At 46.8% G+C, this 20397-nt stretch overlaps 1 protein-coding gene across 1 annotated transcript; it reads right to left on the bottom strand.

Annotated features, from left to right (window-relative positions):
• Positions 1-1181: 1181 nt before the first annotated feature.
• On the bottom strand, positions 1182-16776 carry LOC130580444 (rho GTPase-activating protein 20-like). The gene is made up of 14 exons (XM_057377945.1): positions 16683-16776; positions 14528-14698; positions 13857-14006; positions 13297-13338; positions 12485-12569; positions 11690-11767; positions 11443-11509; positions 10864-11052; positions 9976-10151; positions 9315-9476; positions 8158-8267; positions 7023-7212; positions 5439-5556; positions 1182-4908 (listed from the first exon to the last, which is right to left on the bottom strand). The coding sequence occupies exons 1-14, from the start codon at positions 16760-16762 to the stop codon at positions 3167-3169; spliced, it is 3360 nt and encodes a 1119-aa protein (XP_057233928.1). The 5' UTR covers positions 16763-16776; the 3' UTR covers positions 1182-3166.
• Positions 16777-20397: the final 3621 nt, after the last annotated feature.

The following is a 20397-nucleotide window of genomic DNA, read 5'->3' as shown; positions in this document are numbered from 1 at the left end:
CTGGCACTGGCAGTGCCTGGCTCTGTCTCGGGGTGCCACAGCTGTGGTCGGTGTGCCATGGTCTCTGTTCACCTCCCTGCCTTCCTTCTGCTAACACCAGAAATAGAATTGAAAAGGCTGGAGCAAACTACAGCTGCCTCGGGCACTTCTGTGGTGTTTGTCAGCCTGCAGGATAAGGAAAGAAATCATAGATCCTGAGCAGAAAGAAGAAGAGGCTGAACTGCATGAGTCATTTGTCTTCAAGGCAGTTGAGCTGGACTTGTTTGGCCTTGGTCTATATTGGGAGCAGGTCCTGAAGGCTCCTCACTGCCTGGATGGTGACCATGTAACCCAACTTCCCCAGAGACTGCATGGGGGGCAGTGAGCAGGGCTTTCAGTGTGGGACAGCCCAGCGTGGTCTGAATGATCTRAAAAAGGGCAGAGAAAGAAGGGAAACCTTTGTGTCTCAGGGCTGTACATTAAGGGCAAATGTGGCCTTTCTGGGGCAGAAAGCCAACCAAGCGTTTTTGTATTTGTAATTTCTTGTTATAAGCAAACTGGGTTCTGTGGAACTTTTTCAAGACTGGTCTCTGAGTTGCATTATTGCCTGGGTCATGGAAAAGAGGTACTGCAAATTTCCAAGCCTAGAATGCTGGTTTGCATTAGCTTTTGCATGATTTTGTTTCGTTATAAATTAAGAAAAATGCTTAATACAGCTCTGGGTTAGAGCAGCGACCCAGGGAACTGTGCCCATATTAGGCAGCCTAAGATGAGGTGAGGAAAATTGTGTGTTTTTCCCTGCCTGTCCCAGTGTTCCTATAAACGCATCTCTTTCTGAGTTTCTTGTGATCCTTTTAGGTGATGCAAACTGTGAGCTCTTACTCTGCATTTGCTCCAGGTCCCCTTTGTTTGACCTGAGCCCAACCACTGAGTTTACAATCTGTTAGCATGTTTAGAACACAGAATGGTCTCTCTTCCAAGAACAGGCAGACTTTTCTTATAATATTTTGTGCTGTTTTACCTTTTTCAAAAGACAGGAGTAGTGACTGGACCGCTGTGCTGGCAGAAGGTTTCTTGTCATCGTGGCCCCTCTGGCAGCCCCTGGGCTGGGATTAATGCATTTCACAGCAGTTCAGTGCTTGCAAATTGCTGGGAAAAAGGGGAGCAAGAGCAAGGGAACAAAAGGCGACAACACCACCACGACAACTTGTGTGTCTTTTATTAAAACAGTTACAACTGTAGCTCTGGGAAAAAAAAGACCGTGGATGCCTTGTTGCTGTTCATGTGTGAGGAAAATCACAGTGGTGGTGGGGTTGTGTTATGATTATATACACCTTTCATTATACAAAGGGTCACAAAGGTGATCTGGGACAGAGAGTGCCACATCTGAGAGCTAAACACCCTGCATCTAACAAAACAAACTCTATACACCTTGGAAAGTGGGCTCTGGGCTTCCCTTACCCCAGTATTTGATAGTGTGAATGTGGAGTGCTGGGCCAGTTCCTGTCACTGATCCTCACAGGCACCTGGTGGATGAGTGGAGGGATCTGACATTGGATAATTTCACAGAGGTGGCTTTCCCCTGTGTGCAAGGACTGAACCATGGCAGCTGTCATKCAGCCCCAGCTCTGGCTATTTGCAGACACTCAGCAGCTTGCAGGAGTACTTGTTTCACATTCCCCTTCAGTCATTAGGATTCCTCTTTTTCTCTTCTCCTTCACCCACTCTCTGTTCACTGTAAAAGTATTGTCTCTATCACAGATGCCATCATAGAAAACTCCCATGTAACTTTCAAATTAACTATCCCAAACCTTTTAACTTTTGAGACTTTTCCCATCATTTTCTTAAAACCTGAGACACTGATGTGGTGTCACCACCACTAATGTGGTGCTCTCAGCACCTTTTTAGAACTCAGCTGGCAGCGTTACAACTCTCTAACAAATCCCATTATGTCTGTGGCCTGAGCATGGCTCTGAGTGGACTCAGGGATGCTYCAGGAGCCCACTGGCTGCATCTCTTTGGTGGTCCTTGCCAGCAGCCTGCTTAGAGCATCCCTGGCTGGTATTTCCCCAAACCCAATKCTGCTGGAGCACACCAGAACACATCCTGTGCTGTGTGAGAGCTCCGTGTTTCTCTGAGCCAGCATCAGTGATGGAGCCTGGGCAGTTCCAGGGTATGGACTGATGGGACTTTGCTTCAGCCTCTACTCCACAACATTCCACAACTTCCACAACTCCTTCACCTCGTGCTAAAACCAAACTCTGTTCAAGACCCTCTCAGCATGACTAGGAATTTGATGAGTTCCCTCACCCACACCGCCTCTAGGAAGGGGCATTGACAGAAAATTGTCATCTTTCACTAGGACTCAAACTCCTGTCTGCTGAGCGACTYCCAGAGGACACTGAAGAACATTCATAGCCCTGTCAAAGTGACAGTGCTAAAAATCCTTTATAGCAGCTGTGTCTCTGTCAAATGCTAACTTGGGGGAAGGGATGAGAAGAAAGAATCACTGCACAATTAATTCTAGAAAAAAGCAATCTTGGGCTTAAAATGTTACATATACTGTCAGTGGATGCTGGGCTCTAGCTGCTGATTTTGGAGCCCAGCCTCAACTGGGTAATGGATGTGGGCTTTGAGCTAGACCACAGTGGACAGCAGCCGAGCAGAGTGAAGCAGCAGTGATTTCTGGAATGGAGGTGAAGGATCTTCCTTTGGATGAGTGGTGGTGAGCAGTGAATAATGGTGGGTTTTGTGCAAGTGTAAAGATTTTAAACTAATTCTGATGGAGCATTAGCTGTCCCAGTTGTCCAGTCATCCACAYACAGCAGCAGCTGACTGGAGAAAATAAAGCAACATTTCTCTTTTCCTGCTATAAAAAAAATGGAGTCAGAGCCTGTACAGGTCAGCTGATCCATGGACAGAGAGAGCCTGGTGGTATTTAGTCCACCACACCCCCAGTCAGTGAAGCCTCTTCCATCAGAAAAGGGCATAAAGAAAACACAAGAACAGCTCCCCCCCACCCCCCAAAATGAATATTGAACCCCACCATTACATACAAATTAGATTCACTTTACACTTGTTGCCCCATGCAGCCTGCTAAATTCTTCACACCCTGATCATATATTACAGAATATTTTCTGCTGCACATACACAAAAAAAATTATTTAGTTCCTCCCCCTCCATGGCCTTAGACAAATGTCTCTTCTGCAAACACGGCTTTGTCACACTCCTCTGCGGCCACCTCTGCCAGGGGCTGGCTCCTGAGCCACCCCACCCTGCTCCGGAGGAGTTCATTCTCCACTGCTTCCACCGTGGCTGTGGGGCAGGGCTGGGTCTCATCGTGCCTGAAATACTCCTTGATGGTGTTTCGGATGGAGTTGGGGAGGATGATGCGGATGGTGTGGCTCAAAGTCTCAAAGCCCTTGCTCTGGGTTGGCGCCTGCGCCATCTCCTCTGGCTGTCCCTCCAGCTCCTCGGGAGCTGAGGCGCTCTGGGGGCTCTCTCTGTGCTCAGCCTGCAGGGATGGGACCGTGGGGTCACGGTGGTGGCGCCTGGAGATGGACTGCAGGACCAGGGGAGTGTTCTGCCCATAGAAAACGGTCTGGGGGATGTGGACTCTCACAGTCTGCAGGCTCTTGGACAAGCTCTGCTCGCTGCTGCTGCTGCTGGGCGAGTCTGTGCTGCTGGTGTTTGCCACACATTGTTCATCTTCTCCCACTTGAGACCCCCAGGGGCTTTCTTTATTTGGGGCCACATAAAAAGTTATCTTGGTGCGCTTCAGGCCTTCGGGGCTCAGAGGGCAGCCATCCACACTTTTRATTTCTATGTTCTTCACTGTCTTCTCCCTGTGCTGCTGGTGGCTGACCTGTGGCGATGTCTCACTGGATGGGCTGGCAGCTGGGAGCTCAGGGCTTTGTTTAGATTCTTTGGTAAAATCCTGGCTCCTGAGCCCTGGGCCAGGGCACCCTGCACAGCTCAGCTGCCTCTCCTTTTCTTCCCAGTCAATGTCAGTGATTGGGCTTCCCACGGCAGCTCTGCTGGCACATGGAAAACTTTTCTGCTCTCCAAAGCAATGACTGCTCTCCCCAGCCTTGGGCTCATCCTCGTGAAAACTGTCCAGATTGCAGGGGTGTAAAGGCACAGGAGATGGGAAGGATTTGTGCCACTCTTTCTGGTACCTCTTGGCAGCCGTGGGAGACACAGCACGAAGCCTGGCAGAAGTGCCAAACATGAATGGCAGGGATGAGACATCCGTGGGGCTAATGGCTGATGACTCTGAGCAGTAGGAGAAGGCACTGTCTAAGGAGCTGAGTGAGGAGGCAGATGGGGAGGTGGTGGTAGAGGACAGGCTGGAGAAGCTGGACCTGTTGGACAGGCTGGACTTCTGAAGGCTGAGCTGCTTCACCCTGGRGCCGGTCTGAGGCGATTGCCACAAGTTCTGCCTGGCCTTATTAACCCCAGGACTTAACCCTTCATCRATCAGCTTCTGGCTCTCCATCTGCAGCTGCCTGAGCCTGTGCATGTAGTCAGTGTGGCCGCTCATGATGGTGGCATCGCAGCTGGACTGGCGGGCCACCGGCTCGTGGCTCTGTGCTGGCAGCTGGGAGCTGAGGCACACGCTGGGCTCCGAGGAGCAGCGATCCCGGGCTGGGCTGAGCGAGCGGATGGAGCCCAGGGAGCAGAAGGAGCCGTCCTCCTCCAGCAGCTCGTAGCTGTCCGCGCTGGCGGCGGTCCGCGCTTTGCTTTGGTAGCAGGCTGTGATCTCGCTGAACAGGTCCCAGTCTTCCTGATCCTCGTCAAGGAACAAGCTGCCGGGTGTTTCAAAAATGGCATCTGTCTCGGGCTCCAGGTGGTGCTTTGGGTCTTCTGGATCGCACGTGGAAAACTCCAGCTCGTCAGAGGAATCGTCTTGCTGAGCCAAGCCTATGTCTGGGGCACATGACACAGATTGATTTGTTGCCGTATATGTAGTACCTCACAATCAAAATTATATCAAGCCCATGGAAAAACAAAGATGATCCATTATTCTCTCAGGAAATAATAAAAATATTCTGGCTTGATGACCTACATTTTCACCACTGGCCTGTATTCATAGGATAGATAACAGAGACAACTCCAACTCTTTCCATTCAAATTTAGCTTTACAGAACTAACCTGGAAAAAAAGACTGCCGGGACATGGCAGGGCTAAGGCTACATTAAACCCTTGAGATGGCTAMAGTAGGTTTAACAACAGCCACAGAGAAAGAAAAACCATCCCTGGGTTTGAGGTTCTGCCTCTCAGCCCTCTGCTTTGCATCTCTTCCCACCTGTGCATGACAGGCAAAGGGAAAAGCAAACCAAACTTTTCAATGCTTCTCCTTAGAAGAAACATGAAGATAAAGCAAATTCTTTTGTCTGARGATGTTGCCTGTTAAAAAATTTTAAATATTTGTGGCAGATACACTACCACCAACTTACCCAGAGATTCTGCTGAGTTTTTGGACTTCTTTTTGTCAGGTCTTTGGAACAAGGAAGCAATATCACCCCCAAAAATCTCTCCTGAATTTTCAATCAGGAACTGCACTAACAAGGCCACCTGGCAAAGACAGGAATTCACAGATTCAGTTTCATGAGCAAGTAAAATCATACCCATATCATTCCTTTTTTTTTCTTTTTTTCAAAGATATAATTCCTCAAGAAGCTGTTAATAATGTGGCAGTGCATCTGTAGGATCTCCTGAGGTAAGAATGTGAGCTACGTGAACTGGTACTGTGAGCCAGATATAGCACATTCTACAATTTTCTTCACTGTTTCTTACACCTCATGAGCTGCAATCAAGAATTTGGGCCCTGTCATGCTCATTGCTTTCTTTGTCCCAGCTGAGGTGGCAGTGTCTGACTTTAACCTTCTGATGCTTGCTTGATCACATAGGAAATTCATCTGGTGAAGCAAGCACTGCTCCCCTTTTCCCCCTGGACAGTCTGAGGAGCCAAACCCCTCCCAGCACAGGCACAGCTGCACAGAGGAAAGGACAAGGCCTGGGTGCCACTCAGCACCCAYAGCCACTGTCCCTGACCCTATGCTGTGCTGTTGGGGTTAAGGCAAAGCCCTATGGAATGAGCTTCTGTTGGATCCTCTTCACCCCAGGTGAATCCCAGAATTTGGGAAGGGTTCAGGTCATGTGATGGGTCACAAGGTCACAAGGTCACAAGGTCGCACGTCATGTGATGAGTCACAAGGTTACCGGTCATGACACAGGTCACAAAGGCTGCAGGTCATGTGAATAGATAACGTGATAGATAATGTGATAGACGTGATAGATAACAAGATGGAATGTCATGTGATGGGTCACAAGGGCACAGATCATGTGACAAGTCACAAGGTCGCAGGTGATGTGATGGGTCACAAGGTTACAGGTCATGTGACAGGTCACAAGGTTACAGGTCATGTAATAGATAACAAGATGGAATGTCATGTGACAGGTCACAAGGCTGCAGGTCATGTGACAAGTCACAAGGTCACAGGTCATGTGATGGGTCACAAGGTCGTAGGTCATGTGATGGGTCACAAGGTTACAGGTCATGACACGGGTCACAAAGGCTGCAGGTCATGTGATAGATAACAAGATGGAATGTCATGTGATGGGTCACAAGGCTTAATGTCATCACGTGATAGATGACAAGGCTGCAGGTTATGTGACAGGTCACAAGGTCGCAGGTCATGTGACCAGGGAGCAGCCTGTATGATTGACATGCCCCCTCTCAGTGTGTCAAGCTGTGATTGGTTAACACAGCCTGTAGACACTGCCCAACCAGAGATGTGATTGGATAAGAAGGTCGGTGGGYGGTGGCTCTGTGGAGCAGACAGCCAATCCCTGTCTAGCCTGCGAGACTTGAAAGTATAAAGAGGSGCAGCTTTTGGAGAAGAAAGGATTTCTTTRAACCTGCTAACAGAGGTCTATGTRCTCYRYTYCCCACATTGTTACACCTTCAGACTGCACAAGGCAGTGCCCACCAAAAGCAGTGAAAGGGAACGCAGAGGGGAGGCCAAACCCAAGATTACCTTCTTTGTAGAGCGGCTCTCCTCTTCAGGCCCRGTGGGACTTGGCAGCCACAGCATATTGGGTGCTATGCAAAGGGCCAGGTTAAAGGCATTCATCTGATTCACCCCMGAATTCTGCTCAATGTGGTGGAGGACTCCAAAGAGGTGTCTGAGTAAGATGAGGTTGGCCTCTGGAAGCTGGTTGACGAGACTGTGCATGGGGTGGGAACAAAGGAGAACAGTGCTGTTCACAAACATCCACTCTTCAAATACCACAAGTTGCCTCCCAAAGCTTTTCCCCGCTTCTGTCCCTCTGTACCCATTCTGACATATTCATATTTGATAATCAGGTGAGTCTGTCTCTCCCCTGCATCAGCTCACATGAGAGCCACAGCTCTGCACCCACATTGCCCACCTGCTCTGGTCACAGAGCTGCAGGGACAAGGGACAAGGGCTCAGAGATGGGGGAGGGAACCCACAAAGCCTTGATAAAGCAGGGAGGAGATGTGTACAGCTCCAGAGCAGCAGCACACCACTGCCATGTCCTGTGCTTTCTCCCCCGTGGAGAAAGAAGGGCCAGGCTGCATGGCAAGGTTCAAAAACCTTCAAAAGCTGAGCTGAGCTGAGCCATGGTTGAATATACTGAATATCTAACAGGATGCTGATAAACTGCTCTTGCTCAGAGCAGCAGTTTCAAGGCAGTAAAGCCATTTTCAAGGTCCCAGTCACCASCTGGACAGGGCTGTTTCTTCTGACTGCCAGTGTGATGATCAGCCTCRTTTCTTGCACATTAAATAAAGTTACTGTCATTAAAGATCTGATTCTCCTACCACTGATGCAGTGTTTGAATTATGTGTTTGAATCCAGTGGCTGAATTATTGTGTTTTATTTTTTTAGTTTACTCATGCTAGTAATTTGAACTGGTCATCAGAAAAGAATTTTTTAATTACTTTTTGGGGGTCAGAAATGTTAAGGATGTTCAAAAAAGACAATTGGAAAGAAAATGTTCTGATCGGTGACACTGGCAATCAGCAATAACTTCTCCACTGTGGCCTGGAGCATTTCCAGCAGTTTCCCAGAAAATGAAGGCAATTCTTAGGGCTATGTGCTCCCCTTTTTCCCACCAAAAGAAACTTTTGCAAAGGCTTTTACAAACCTTTTGATAGCTTCAATCTTATGTGCCCGATTTTCTGTGTCCACAGCTTCCATCCACAGTCCGTGCATGTCTGAGGATAGAACACTGTCAGGTATATTTCGGAGAAAATCCTGAATTAAATATATATATGCAGAGCAGTCTGGTCAGTTTTGAATTCCTGGTTTCGATTTCACAATGCATATAGTCACTGTTTATTCACATTAAGCACAAGATAAAACAAGACATGACACAAACATGTTTGTCCTCCCCTCCCATGCCCACCAAGCTGTCCTCCTCAGGCTCCTCCTGTTTTGCCCCTTCTCCAGAGCAGGACTGACCTCCACTGCAGCAGAGGACTGAGCCCTGAGGCWCTGCACAAATCTCTGAAACATTTCTGCTTTTTTTTTTTCTCAGGGGATATTCAGTAACTCAATATCTGTCTTGTGTTGGAAAGCGCCTGAATATCAGGCCAACAAGAACAAGGGRGTGTTTTCTGGTTACTTTTGGTGCTTAAATAATTCTGATCAGATTTAACTGATGGGGTAAAATACAGGCTTTTCCCTACTGTAACATGGATCTTATCACAAGTTCATCCCCCCACCACCACAACCCCTCTGCTTGGATTTAGCAGCTGCTTTCCCCCTTGCTGCTGGCCGATCAGAGGGRAAGGCTTGGGGTCCAGAGAACCCAGGTCAGCTCTTTTGCCCTGTTTTGGGGACTCTGAGCAGCTGCCCTCAAATGACACAAGTCTCCCAAACTTTCTGCAGCCTCTCCTTTGCATTCAAAAATTACAAAGGACATCTGTGCTGCTGCCACCTGATGGTTTTATGGATGGGTCAGTGCAGAATTTGTCACATTATTTGGCACTGTAAAGACATCATGGCTATCCTGCAGGTGGGCATCACTGTCTCTCCTGCTGGGGGTGGTTTGGTACAGGGAGGTGCCACAGGGAGCCCCATCCCGAGGGTCTGCACAGGTCTGCAGGTGAAAACCAGCATCACGGTGTTGGGCAGATCCCTCTGTGTACACAGACACACCAGGCCATCAGGTGAAAACGTTCCTTGCTGGAAAATACCTTCTGTTCCCCTGAAATCTTCCCTACCCATAAAGACTCATTGCTTCCTTAAAGAAGGAAGGTGCCATTAGCCSAGAGAGCTGAGTTACTTGGCCARACATACCGTGATGACAGCTGCAGCCACAAAGACTGACTCTCCATCCACCTGAACATCATCTCCAGAGTTCAGCTTCTCTTTCAGTTCCTTGCAAGTCTTGGCATTGGCAGAACGTCTGAAAATGCCCCTAGTGGAGGGACCTTCATGGTACAACAGGAGCAGCATATCCTAAGAGAAAACSCAGTTGTACTTTAGAGCCTAACACTTCACCCTTTTGTTTGTGTGTATTATATATCATGTGTTGTAACATAATTAGCATAAGATCGAGTCAATAATGGGAAGWAAACAATACAAGAGATTTATCCTGGTTTAACCAGGGACAAGAACCTGACAGCCAAGCTGCAGATGCAGTTYATGTGGGCACACTGATCCTGTGACAAGTGTGAGCCCAGGGCAGTGGGTGAGCTCTAGGCTGTGTAGCATGGCAGGCTCTGACACTGCCCCTTGTCAGCTGGTGATAACCTGGAGACACGGGACAGACATCTGTGAGTGAAGTGATAGGGATTGCCCAGGAGAGGGCTGTTCCCACCCTCCTTGCTGAGTTGAATCATAAGTGAATGATGGTTCTCTTCCCCATTCAATCCTCTCAAATACTGCAGGTGGCTTTCAATTCTGGGCTAAACACATCAAGCTTATGTCAAGACAAGCAGTCYAGGCTGCTCCTCACCATGATTGGCTTGGGAAGGATTCCATCAGGGCAGACAGAGGACAGGGACAGGCCAAAGAGTTTCCGTGGTGTGGTGGGTGACTGTGAGGGAGGGCTGCCCGTGGGGGTGCTGGTGCTGCGGCGCAGGGCCCAGTCAATCAGCGACTTCTTCCTCTTGGTGTGCTTCTGCAGCGGCTCTGAAAGAAAGCACACACCTTTATCACACACCTGCCTGTCCTCCTGCTGCCCAGTGAGTGATCTATAGCAGAGGTGAGTTCCCAGCAGAACAAGGACTTCCTACCCTTATCTGTTCATTAACTGCACTCTTAATGGGGATGGTCAGACAACACACAGCAGTGAAACACTTGTTCATCTCTCACCCATCAGCAACACTCTCAGTCAYCATTCTTTAGGGAATCTCGCTGTCTCTGCAGTGTAAGAATCTCTTCACTCTTGTGACCATAGACAGGATTTGAGAAAATGGCACRAAGGTGAGTCAGGGGAAGCTTAGGTTAGATCTCAGGAAAAGGTTCTTCACTCAGAGGATGGTTGAGCACTGGAACAGGCTCYCCAGGGCAGTGRTCACAGCATCAAGGCTGTCTGAGYTCAAGAAGCACATGGACAATGCYCTCAGRCACATGGTGGGATTCTTGGGGTGTCCTGTACAGGGCCAGGACTCRATGGGTCTCTTCCAACTCAGCATATTCTATGATTCTATAATAATCACTTGCAGTAGAAGATAATGAAGGACTGAAAYAAAATCTGAATGTTTGCACAGACAAATTTCACCTCTCTTCCTCTTTACATTACATTCAGGTATGAGAGCAACTCTGGGATACATTTATGATGCCAGGAAGAGTTCAGCACTGAAGTCTCTCTCTGGCTGTAACACTTCCCTGCAGCCCTCACCTCTCCTCAGCTGCATCGGAGCTTGGAGCYTGGGTTTCAGGACAAACTGACACTGCTTTTCCTTTGGGAGCTGAGCAAGGAAGGAAGCCTCTGTCCCATCAGCCAGGAGAGTGTTGTTGTTGGTTCTTTGTTGCTGGTCAGGAGAGTCCCGGAGACAGCTCAAGGCGATGCTGAAGGGATGCTCGTGCCCTGTTGAGCACAGTTGTGTTAAGAACAAGCAAAGATGCAGAGGTATGATTAAAAACTCTTACTGTTACTGGAAAATTSCAGCTTTGATGGTCGCCATGATGGATGCTTAGCACTTAACAGACAAAATTCAATGGTTTGTTTTAAAACGTTTCTTCTATTTCTATTGCTTTGATTAAATGTGGATGCTGAGACCATAAAAGTCAAGTGACATCTCACAGCAGCTTGATGTCACATCTCACATRAGCAACAGTGTCCCTACCATTGCTTTTTAAGTGAAGAGTGCAATGTTTGTGATGTTTCTCTGCCACACACCCTGGTGTCATTCAACACTTGTTCCTTTGGTGCCAGAATTGAGCACTAAGATGGTCCCCAATATGGGAGGGCTCTTACCAATGAGWGGGTAAGCAGGCTCATCTTTTCCTGAGACCACCCACAGGTGGTGTTCACTGGTCCTGTCCTGTTGGTGAGGAACAGAGAAGAGAAAAATGTTAGTTCAGAGGAGCCAGAGTGAGGGTCCATGAGGTTGCCCTCCACTCAGAAAGCAGTAGAGAGCAAATCTAGGCTTTTCCACACCCACACAGCCTCTAAACCAGATKCTGCCAGCATCCTTAGATAAGATCTGGTCACTGCCACTTACAGGGAGCCCAAGCTGCACAAGGGCCTTCTTCATCACACTCTCTGCAGTTTCCACATTGGACACGTTGACTGCAGTGGTCTAGAAAGGCAAACAGAGAAAATATAGGAAGCTAATACAAAGGTGAGAAGTTTGGTTGCAGTTTCTTGTAGCTGGAAAATCTGGGGAAAATGTCCATCTCTGTCTAACAACTCTTTACTAAATGCACGTGGTTGAATGAGTTGTATTAATTTGAGCTACCCCACAAAGGATGATGGCTCTACAATGTGAAACTGTTCTCTACTACTTCTGTCACACCATCCAAAGATTTCCTCCAGCAGAAATCACAGGAGGTGGGTGGTGCTCAGAGGCTGTGTTTGATCCCATCAGCCAAGAAATGTATGCTAGACTGGGACACGTTCCAGTAAATATTCAGGACAACACACCTGTGACTTCATGATCAATATCCTCAACTCACAGCACTGGAAATAAGAATTGACTGGGCACTCAGCCACAAACTGTCATGAATTTTGAAGTGAAGGAAAAGGAAAAGARAAAAGAASTCAGAGGTGAAGAATAATCTTAGGAATTAAGTGCTCTTTGGTAAGGGTCTGACTAACTCCTTATTTCTCAAACCACAACTCTCCAAGTGGGCTTTTAGTGGGAAGGATGCAGATACCCACATACACACCCTCTAAAACCTTTTTAGTCAGACTTGAATTTGAAACTGGAATACCAGMACAGCCCTGCCTTCCCTCCTCTACTCCACAGACCCCTGTGTAGTCTTGATCTGATGAACAGGTTCTTGGCTTTACTTACAGAAGAGGAGTTGTCTTCATCCAGGACGAAGATCTGAAGGGTCAGCTCCTTTGGGTATTCATTTTGTTTTACATCATTGATATGCCTGAAAGTCAAAGAAAAGGGGAAGGARTATAATTTCCCACCCAAACTTGAGATGGACCCTAGAATTTGGGTGGGGCATCCTCCTTGGCATTGTAATAAATACAGATTAATTATGATATATGAATGGGATGTTCATGGTACAGTCACATGCTCTTACTGACATCCTTATCTACCTGGAGCYCAAAGATTAACAATCCCCCCACATGCAGTAATTCAGTGCAAACAGATGTGTCCTGCATAATTCAATTCCAGTGTTCCCTCAGGATCACTGCWGTTCTCCACAAATCAGAAGATTTCTTCCCCTCTCTGTCCCTATATAAATGCTTTTGTCTGGATGTTAGTGGAAGCAAGATATAAAACATAAAAGGAAAAAGAAAAAACTGTAGCCTCTAGATGCAACGAAATAAAGATTTTAGTTCAAATGTAAAAACATCTGAAGAATCAGTAACACTTGTGACAGTTCCACAGCGATTAGCAAAGGCAACCTTCAGCTCCAAAGGGAAAAGGATGTTCCAACAATATCACCTTCTGATGGATCCCCTTTTTTCCCAACTGTTAACACCAATTTTGCGCTGACCCAGGGCATCTATATTCACATTTCAAAGGTGGATTTTTCAAACAGTACTTAGACAMTTAACATGCTGAAAATCAGAGCACAGTTTACAGGCAAATTTCTCTAAGGCCKATAGAGGATCACCTCGAAGGAGGAGGAAAGGAGGGTCACTCACCACAGTAAYGCTGACAGCCATCGTTCCTTCACATCAGCTGAGCTGGAGACAAAAAGGGAAGCATTTCATCAAACATGTGCTGAATGGGTAACAGCCTTTGGAAACTCTACCCAATTTCATTTATATATGGCTGTAAGTCAAAGTTGCTTCCTGAAAATCCCTGGAACAAAAGCACAGTCCTTTCCTTCTTCTGTTCTATTTTAACAAATAATAAAAATAATAATAACAAAAAAATCCCAGCAACAAACTGGACCATGTTTCCTGTCACACTGGTGAGTGTTCAGATAAGGGACAAATCCCTTTCTGTGAAGMTGGAATTAACTCATCTTGTGGGCCCTCGTTATTTTTGCAGTGACCTTTAATTGTTATTTTCTTACTCCTGATATTTCCTTCCCAATGTCTGCCATTCCTAGAAGCTTTTGCTGCCAGAACAGGCTACCCAGGTTTCAGGGTAAGGAAATGGAAAAGGAAATGGGCCCTGTAGCCTCAGTCATTGTTTCACCTGACACATGGGAGACCTGAGTAGCTGCTGGGATGCAGAGGGAGGTCTGATAACATACCTGAAGGTGACAACATAGTTGGTGGTAGGCCAGCCGATGACAAATGAATTCTCGGGACTCATCTTTTTCTCCGTCACTTCACTGAGACAGGTGCCGGTCCACACTTCRCTCAGATGGACTTGCTTTTTCAGCTTCAGGCTGGAGGAGGATCTGCAATGGAAATTATTCATTCCTTAGGCCAGAGATTAAGATCTAGATCTCCAGAGTCTGCTCATGCCCCCTTCCAGTCATGCAGATGCAGTGACAGCTCTTAATTTACATGTGGCAGATGGAGTCAGACCAAAAGTTGGTTTTGTCCTTCTACCTCTTGCCCCCAGGGTTATCTTCAAGTAACCTCACAAGGGAAAGGGCAACACTGATTAGACCACTTTTCCCTTCAGACAAATGGAGTGAAACATTAACACCAAGAAGAATTTGTGAAGGTGGAAGGGCAAATGTCACATTTTATGTCCACGTTTCTAAAGAAGCATTGTTTTGAAGGCKGCTGWCTGCCCCACAWATGSATCAGAGCCTCAYAGAATCATAGAATCTCCTGAGTTGGAAGGCACCCATGTGATCATTGAGTCCAGCTCCTGGCTCTGCACAGGACAGCCCCAAAAATCCTGCCATGAGCTGAGCCCAACTTCAACAGTGGCTACTGGGGAAAAGGAATGAGTGGGAATTCCTCTTACTTGGACTTGGCAATGACCAGCACATCACTGAACAAAATCAGATGTCTTTCCTGGGTCTGCAGGCCCACGGTTAGCTGTACTCGCTCGTCCAGGATGAAGGTGGAGCCTGGGCTGCTGAACACCCCACTTGGCAGCCCATTGTCTGAATGGGAAGAGGAAAGAGTAGTTTCCCTGGAGGAGTAAGAAAAATCACAGGACTTTGTCAGAAGCTTTTCTTAGAAGGYTGACACAGGCATCTGTCTTAGAGGAACCCTACAGCCCAGTGCTCCTCCCAGCACTGCCCCAGTTGCTCTCTATTATGACCCACATTCACCTGCCTCTGCACAATCAACTTTACCAGCCTTAGACAGATGGAAAACTGCCTCAATGTCTACACCAAACCTTGTGAGGTTAAGCTGCTGAAATAGTAGGTTTTTTGAGTAATTTCTCACTCAGGTAAAAGAATTACTTCCTGCACATATGTGTGAGCTGTGACTTGATCATGGAAAGCCCACGGCTCACAGCGTGGCTYAGCTGGGCGTGGGGGGCACTGCCCTTTCCGTGCATGTTTTCCATCCAGACTGAACAATTTGTCAGCACAGGAGTTGCAGCGTAAAGAAAATGAACTCCATGTACTCATCTAATTCCAGACATCTGATTCTGGCTTGCCTGGCTGCYGTCCAGCTTGTTGTTTCCACTGAGATTCACATAGGTGCTCCCCCTTTCTGAAAACCCCGTGGGTTTTTGTGTGCTGTCCGCAGTCAACAAGGCAGTGTAGGGGTTGAACCCGACCCTGTCTGGTGCTGTTCCAGCTGGAAGAGCCCTCCTGCCAAGCACAACCTCCTTGCCTGCCCTTCCTCAGCACTGGGTTCARGGCAGCTGGGGCACAACAGCTCCCACAGCCATCTCTGGGTCTGGGATGTGCTGTGGGAACGTGGAAKAATTCTTTGCTGATCCTTGTTCATGTGCCTGACCCTGACTTGATCAGTGAACCTCTGAGACATGGCCTTAGATTGATGCAGATAAAAAGCACTCAGAGTTCCTCCGTCTCCGCACAYAGACAAAAATGTGTATYTTGCCTGCAGGCAAGCATGCCTGTCCTCCCTTCATCCCTCAGCAATTCTGCTCTACCCTCTAGTCTGAGGGCACTCTACACAAACAAATGAAAAGCCACACGAGCTGTAAGTGTAGTRTTTTTGATGTTGTTGGTCTTAACTCAGTTTCCACTGGCCCCATAAGTGAACTCATTTGATTTCASAGCAGTGAGGTTAGAATCCTTATTAAAATCATCCCCCAATCACAGGAACACCTGCACTCAGCAAACACCTCACCACTACACAGCCACCAACAAATGAATTCTCAGCTTATGCAGCTACAAGTGAGAAGCTAAATCACCTTCAGATATGATATTAAAACCTCTCCATGCCCATCAGAGCAGTGGGAGCCACAGCATCTTACAACCCCAGCAGTGGATTTCCTGAAGCTGGAGGATTACCCAGCTTTATAAACACAACAGCAGGATAGCAAAAAAAACCTCACTGATGTTCTGGTGGCCTAAGCAAAGATGGCATTGGACCAGCTCCCTCCAAAGCAATCCATCACAAGATACACTTAAAGCTTCCCTCCCTCACAAGGATGTTCTCCAGCCAAATAAAGTCAAGAATTTGTTTCTCTTCTTCACTTTTTTTTCCCCTAGTGCAATTTAGAGGGGGTGGGAGGAAGGACAAAGAAGCCACATAATTTTGTCAAATGATAWCCAAATGAAAATCCTACTCTATATGTTAAAAGATCCCATGAGACTGATCMCCCCAACTCATTCCAGACAAGCAGGATGTACACTGCATCGATCAACAATGGTGTGATACAAAAGGAATATTCTTCGGGAGGGCTGGCCCAGACCAAATTGCCAATCAGCTCAGCTTTATCATCTCTTGCTTACAAAGAAATAAAAAAAAAAAAAATCAAACCAAACAAATCCCCCAGGAAATGTTATTTACAAGGCTGCTGTCAGAGCAAGGCAGAAAGGACTGTGGTATCCCATTATCTGTCTTCAGCACAAACACAGAGTTGCGGGACCAAATTGCACTGAACGTTGTTAAATGGATTTGAAAAGCAGTTTGATTTCAGTCTGTATAGGCAGGAAGACGGAAACAGGAGTCAGAAAGTATTTCCCTACCTGGAATGGGACTTWGATTTGCCAAGAGCTTTAGTAATGGCAGATGAGGTAGAGCGCCTTCTTTGGACGATGGGCTTCATCTTCTGCAAGACAAAAAGACATCCAAGTTAGCCAGGTCACCTCGGAAGCCGACCTGCTCATTGCACTCTACACATTTTCTTTTTGTCTGGCTAATAGTCATGAAACCTCAGTGCTGAAAGCCTTGATCTGTGAACCTCCCCCACCTCCTGATCATTAAAACACTGATCAACTTCCACATTTATGTTTTAACAGCCAAATCTCAAAGTAATTATATGAATATGCAGAGGAAGAAAACCCCGAAATATGAAGTTCAAGAAAAGCTTCCAAACACTCATACTGTGGAATAGTTTATAGAATGGTATAGAAATATAATTTAAAACTGGAKCACACAGAGATATGAAGTGCATATAATACTCTTGGGAGTTGTACTTTATCGGCTGGAGGAATGGATGAGGTTCTCTRGTAAATTTTTCTCTATTTTCATTTTTCATGACTCAGAGATTCAGCAAACAGGCTGTTACCAGGTCACTCTCCAGGCAGCCTRACCTCAAGACACTCATGTTTTTTTAAACAGCCAAAGCCACCAAGCCTTGCAATAACACAGAAATGGGGTGGCTGTAATGGTGRGACCTGAGAGTTAGAAATTATAACTATCCAAGCCCACACTTACAGGGGTCACAGGTCTCCTGTCATTTGCTAAATAAATTTTGTGCTGGAGAAAGATGACAGATTTTAGCCTGGGAGAGAAATCCTCACATCAGTGACTCTTGATTAGTAAGCATGGGAAAATCTGTCCCATGGCTCATTTCTAATTTCAGCATTTGCCTATGTTAGAGCTTTAAGTGCCAGGGAGTTCAGAGCATGTTGAGACTYACTGATCTTTGGACTCCTGAATGTTACAAAATATGAAAAATTGTAAGAATAAAAGAAATTATGATTTCCAGTTGAGGAGGGAGAGGTCCTGTGGGGAAAGTTTGTTCCTTTTGTTAACTGTATACTTTTCAAGGTCTGTGCTGAACACTGAGAATATTCATTGCATTGTGTCCCATCTCTGGGAGCACAAGGCTCTCACAGCTCAGCACYTCATGATGACAACATTAACATTTTCATGACATCAGAGGAAGGTATTATCCTTATATCAGTGATGGAAAGGTGAAAGAATTTCAGTCAATTTGTGTGAGTGGTGCTCACCACATCATGTCTGGTTTTTCAGAGCAAACTGGAAGGCTGATTGGGGCTGGTTTGGAGCACTCCCTGCAGCTACAGGAGCTCAGCACGGCTGCAAGTCTGTCTCTAGGGGTTTGTGTGAGAAAATTAAAGTTGGTGGAAGTGACTTAACACAGTTCAGAAAGGAAATCCATGGCAGAGGCTGGTGTGRAGTCCAGGTGCCAGGGAAGGGACGTCCTCCTCGCCTCCTATTTAGTTTACAAGACACCTTTTGACTTCTGCCACAAAAGACTTGGAAATCTGATAGGCAAAAGCTTTCTGCAACACAGACTCCTGACTCCAAGTCTGATCAGGTCCAACAGAGGCCTCTGAAGAACAGATGACCTTGTGATAAAGAGTGTATGATTACATACCTCAAAGYTGGAGTGGGCCTGCAGGCGTGATTTAATCAAGCAATTTCCTAAGACATGAATCCTCAGCTTTGCAGTGTCAGTAGTGTCCCTGAGTAGGTTCCCTGGGTACATGTACACATGCAGGCAGAGACAGCAATTTCTCCCTTGTACCCTGCTATGGCATTGCCAAGCAAAAATCTGTCTTTGGAAGTTTCACAGGGACAACTGAATAAAAATAACATCAGCTCAGAAATGCTTGTTTTTAAAAAAGGAAGTCCCTACTAAAACAGAACATCTGGCTTCTGGAGGTGCCTTAATAGGATAAAATGTTCCTACCAACGTAATGCAACAAAGCATCAGTCATGCGCTATCTTGAGGTGGGAAGGGAGGGTGGGTGTGGATGCCTGGGGAAAAACGTCAGCAGCTGCCAGCTGCAGGGGTCACTGATGAGGACARGGTGCCAGGGGCATTACAGCAATATCTTCAATGGCATAATAGTARTTGTAATTTACTCTTGCTTGTAATAATAATTTCTGTGCCAAAGAATCCCAYGGCACACAATACCTTGCTGCAGGTAAGGCAATCATTTTGGCCACTCTAAAACTATCATCTGACTGAGGGAGTTGGGCACAGCTAATTGGCACAGTTTCGGGGTTAACATACTTCATTTGCATATTTAATAGAGGAATAATAAATTGCTCTGCCGTTGGTTTCAGTAGGCATGCAAAGTAAAGCAGCTGCTTGTGTGCTYCCTCTCTGCGTGGGAGAACCTCGCTGTGGATCCCATTTTAAACAATTTAAGTGGGCATGGGCCAGCCCATGTAAGTGATATTTTCTGAAGAGGCTGCTGGACAAGGACAGAGTCTCCTAACACCTTGAGTATCCTCCCCATGCCATATAAAAGCACTCTGAAATCCTGCATGCTTCTTAGCTCTACAGTTTCATTATTTTCTCACAAAAAAAAAACCCCTCCCATCTCACTACACAGAAGAAGCATCACAAGTCCTCTGTCAGATGTGGAGCCCCCTCAYCTTCCAGCCCAAAGGCTGGGCTCRGGCAGGGCTGGCTGGGCTCTGGGGGGTGGCTGGTGGCYCACCTGGCTGCCAGCAGCCCTCAGGCAGCCTTTGCCCACAGGCATTGCTTTGAGAGGAACAGGGGATCTCTCCGTGCCYCTCCACGATGGAGCCAGGGCGTTCTTTCCCTGGAGGTCAGCTCTGCTCTCATTCCCTGGGCACAGAATCAGAGAGCCGCTGAAGGACATGGCGTGATCTCTGYGCTGTTTTGGTGCCATGGAAACAGATACTCATTTACCCAACACACTGTGGAAGTGCCTGAACACTTGTAACACCCTGGACCCTGTTTGTGCATTACTCATCTCGGAGCTGCCGATTTTAGCTGTGTGTTTCTTGGCACCGGCGAGGTTGTGAGTCCACTGCCCTTCATTCCAAATCCATGTATGGTCTCTGCTATCGGCTCAGCTGGCCAGCAGCACTGGGGGGCTCCCCCCTCACTGACCTCTGCACTTGAATGTCATTCTCCAGATAGTTAAGGTGGGATGGAGCTGAAAAATAGTGACACCTGCTTAGCACAGAGTGGATTTTCCCTCTGCCAATAGCTGGTCAAAGTTTGCAATGCCTGTGGCACTGRAATGATGCTGTTTGGTTTAGCTGCCATTCAGGAAAGAAAAGAAGTTGTTTAACAGGGCTATTTTTCTATGAAACATAAATTGAAATATTTGTTTCAGAAACATTGATACACTGTTTCTGTRAAACAACCCTGTGCTTTCTTCAGCCCCAGTGTTTCAGGGCAGGGTTGCAGCACCCAACTCACACTTCCAAAGGAAATTTGCTGCTCCCAGTGCTCTTAACTTCCAGGTTCTGTTACTCTTTTATGTGGAACATTAAGCTGTTAGTGTCACTCTCCCCTTGTTAGACAAACAGTCCACTTTCTAGGTGCAAAGATGATGAAAAGATATCATATACTCTTCAAAAAAAAAAACACCCCAATTTTCATAACCATGGACTTGGAGTTCATTCTTATCTGTTAGGGAGGTTTATGTTGCTAAAGCCACAGTCAGAGAGAGTAAAACATAGGCCACAATGTCTTTGATTATTTGGAGCATCACAGATTGTTCA

The sequence above is a fragment of the Malurus melanocephalus genome, unplaced genomic scaffold (genome assembly GCF_030028575.1).
Source record: "Malurus melanocephalus ecotype Western Australia unplaced genomic scaffold, MMel_1.1 scaffold_335, whole genome shotgun sequence".
NCBI classification, from domain to species: Eukaryota; Metazoa; Chordata; class Aves; order Passeriformes; family Maluridae; genus Malurus; species Malurus melanocephalus.
This window is presented reverse-complemented; position numbering and strand designations above follow the sequence as displayed.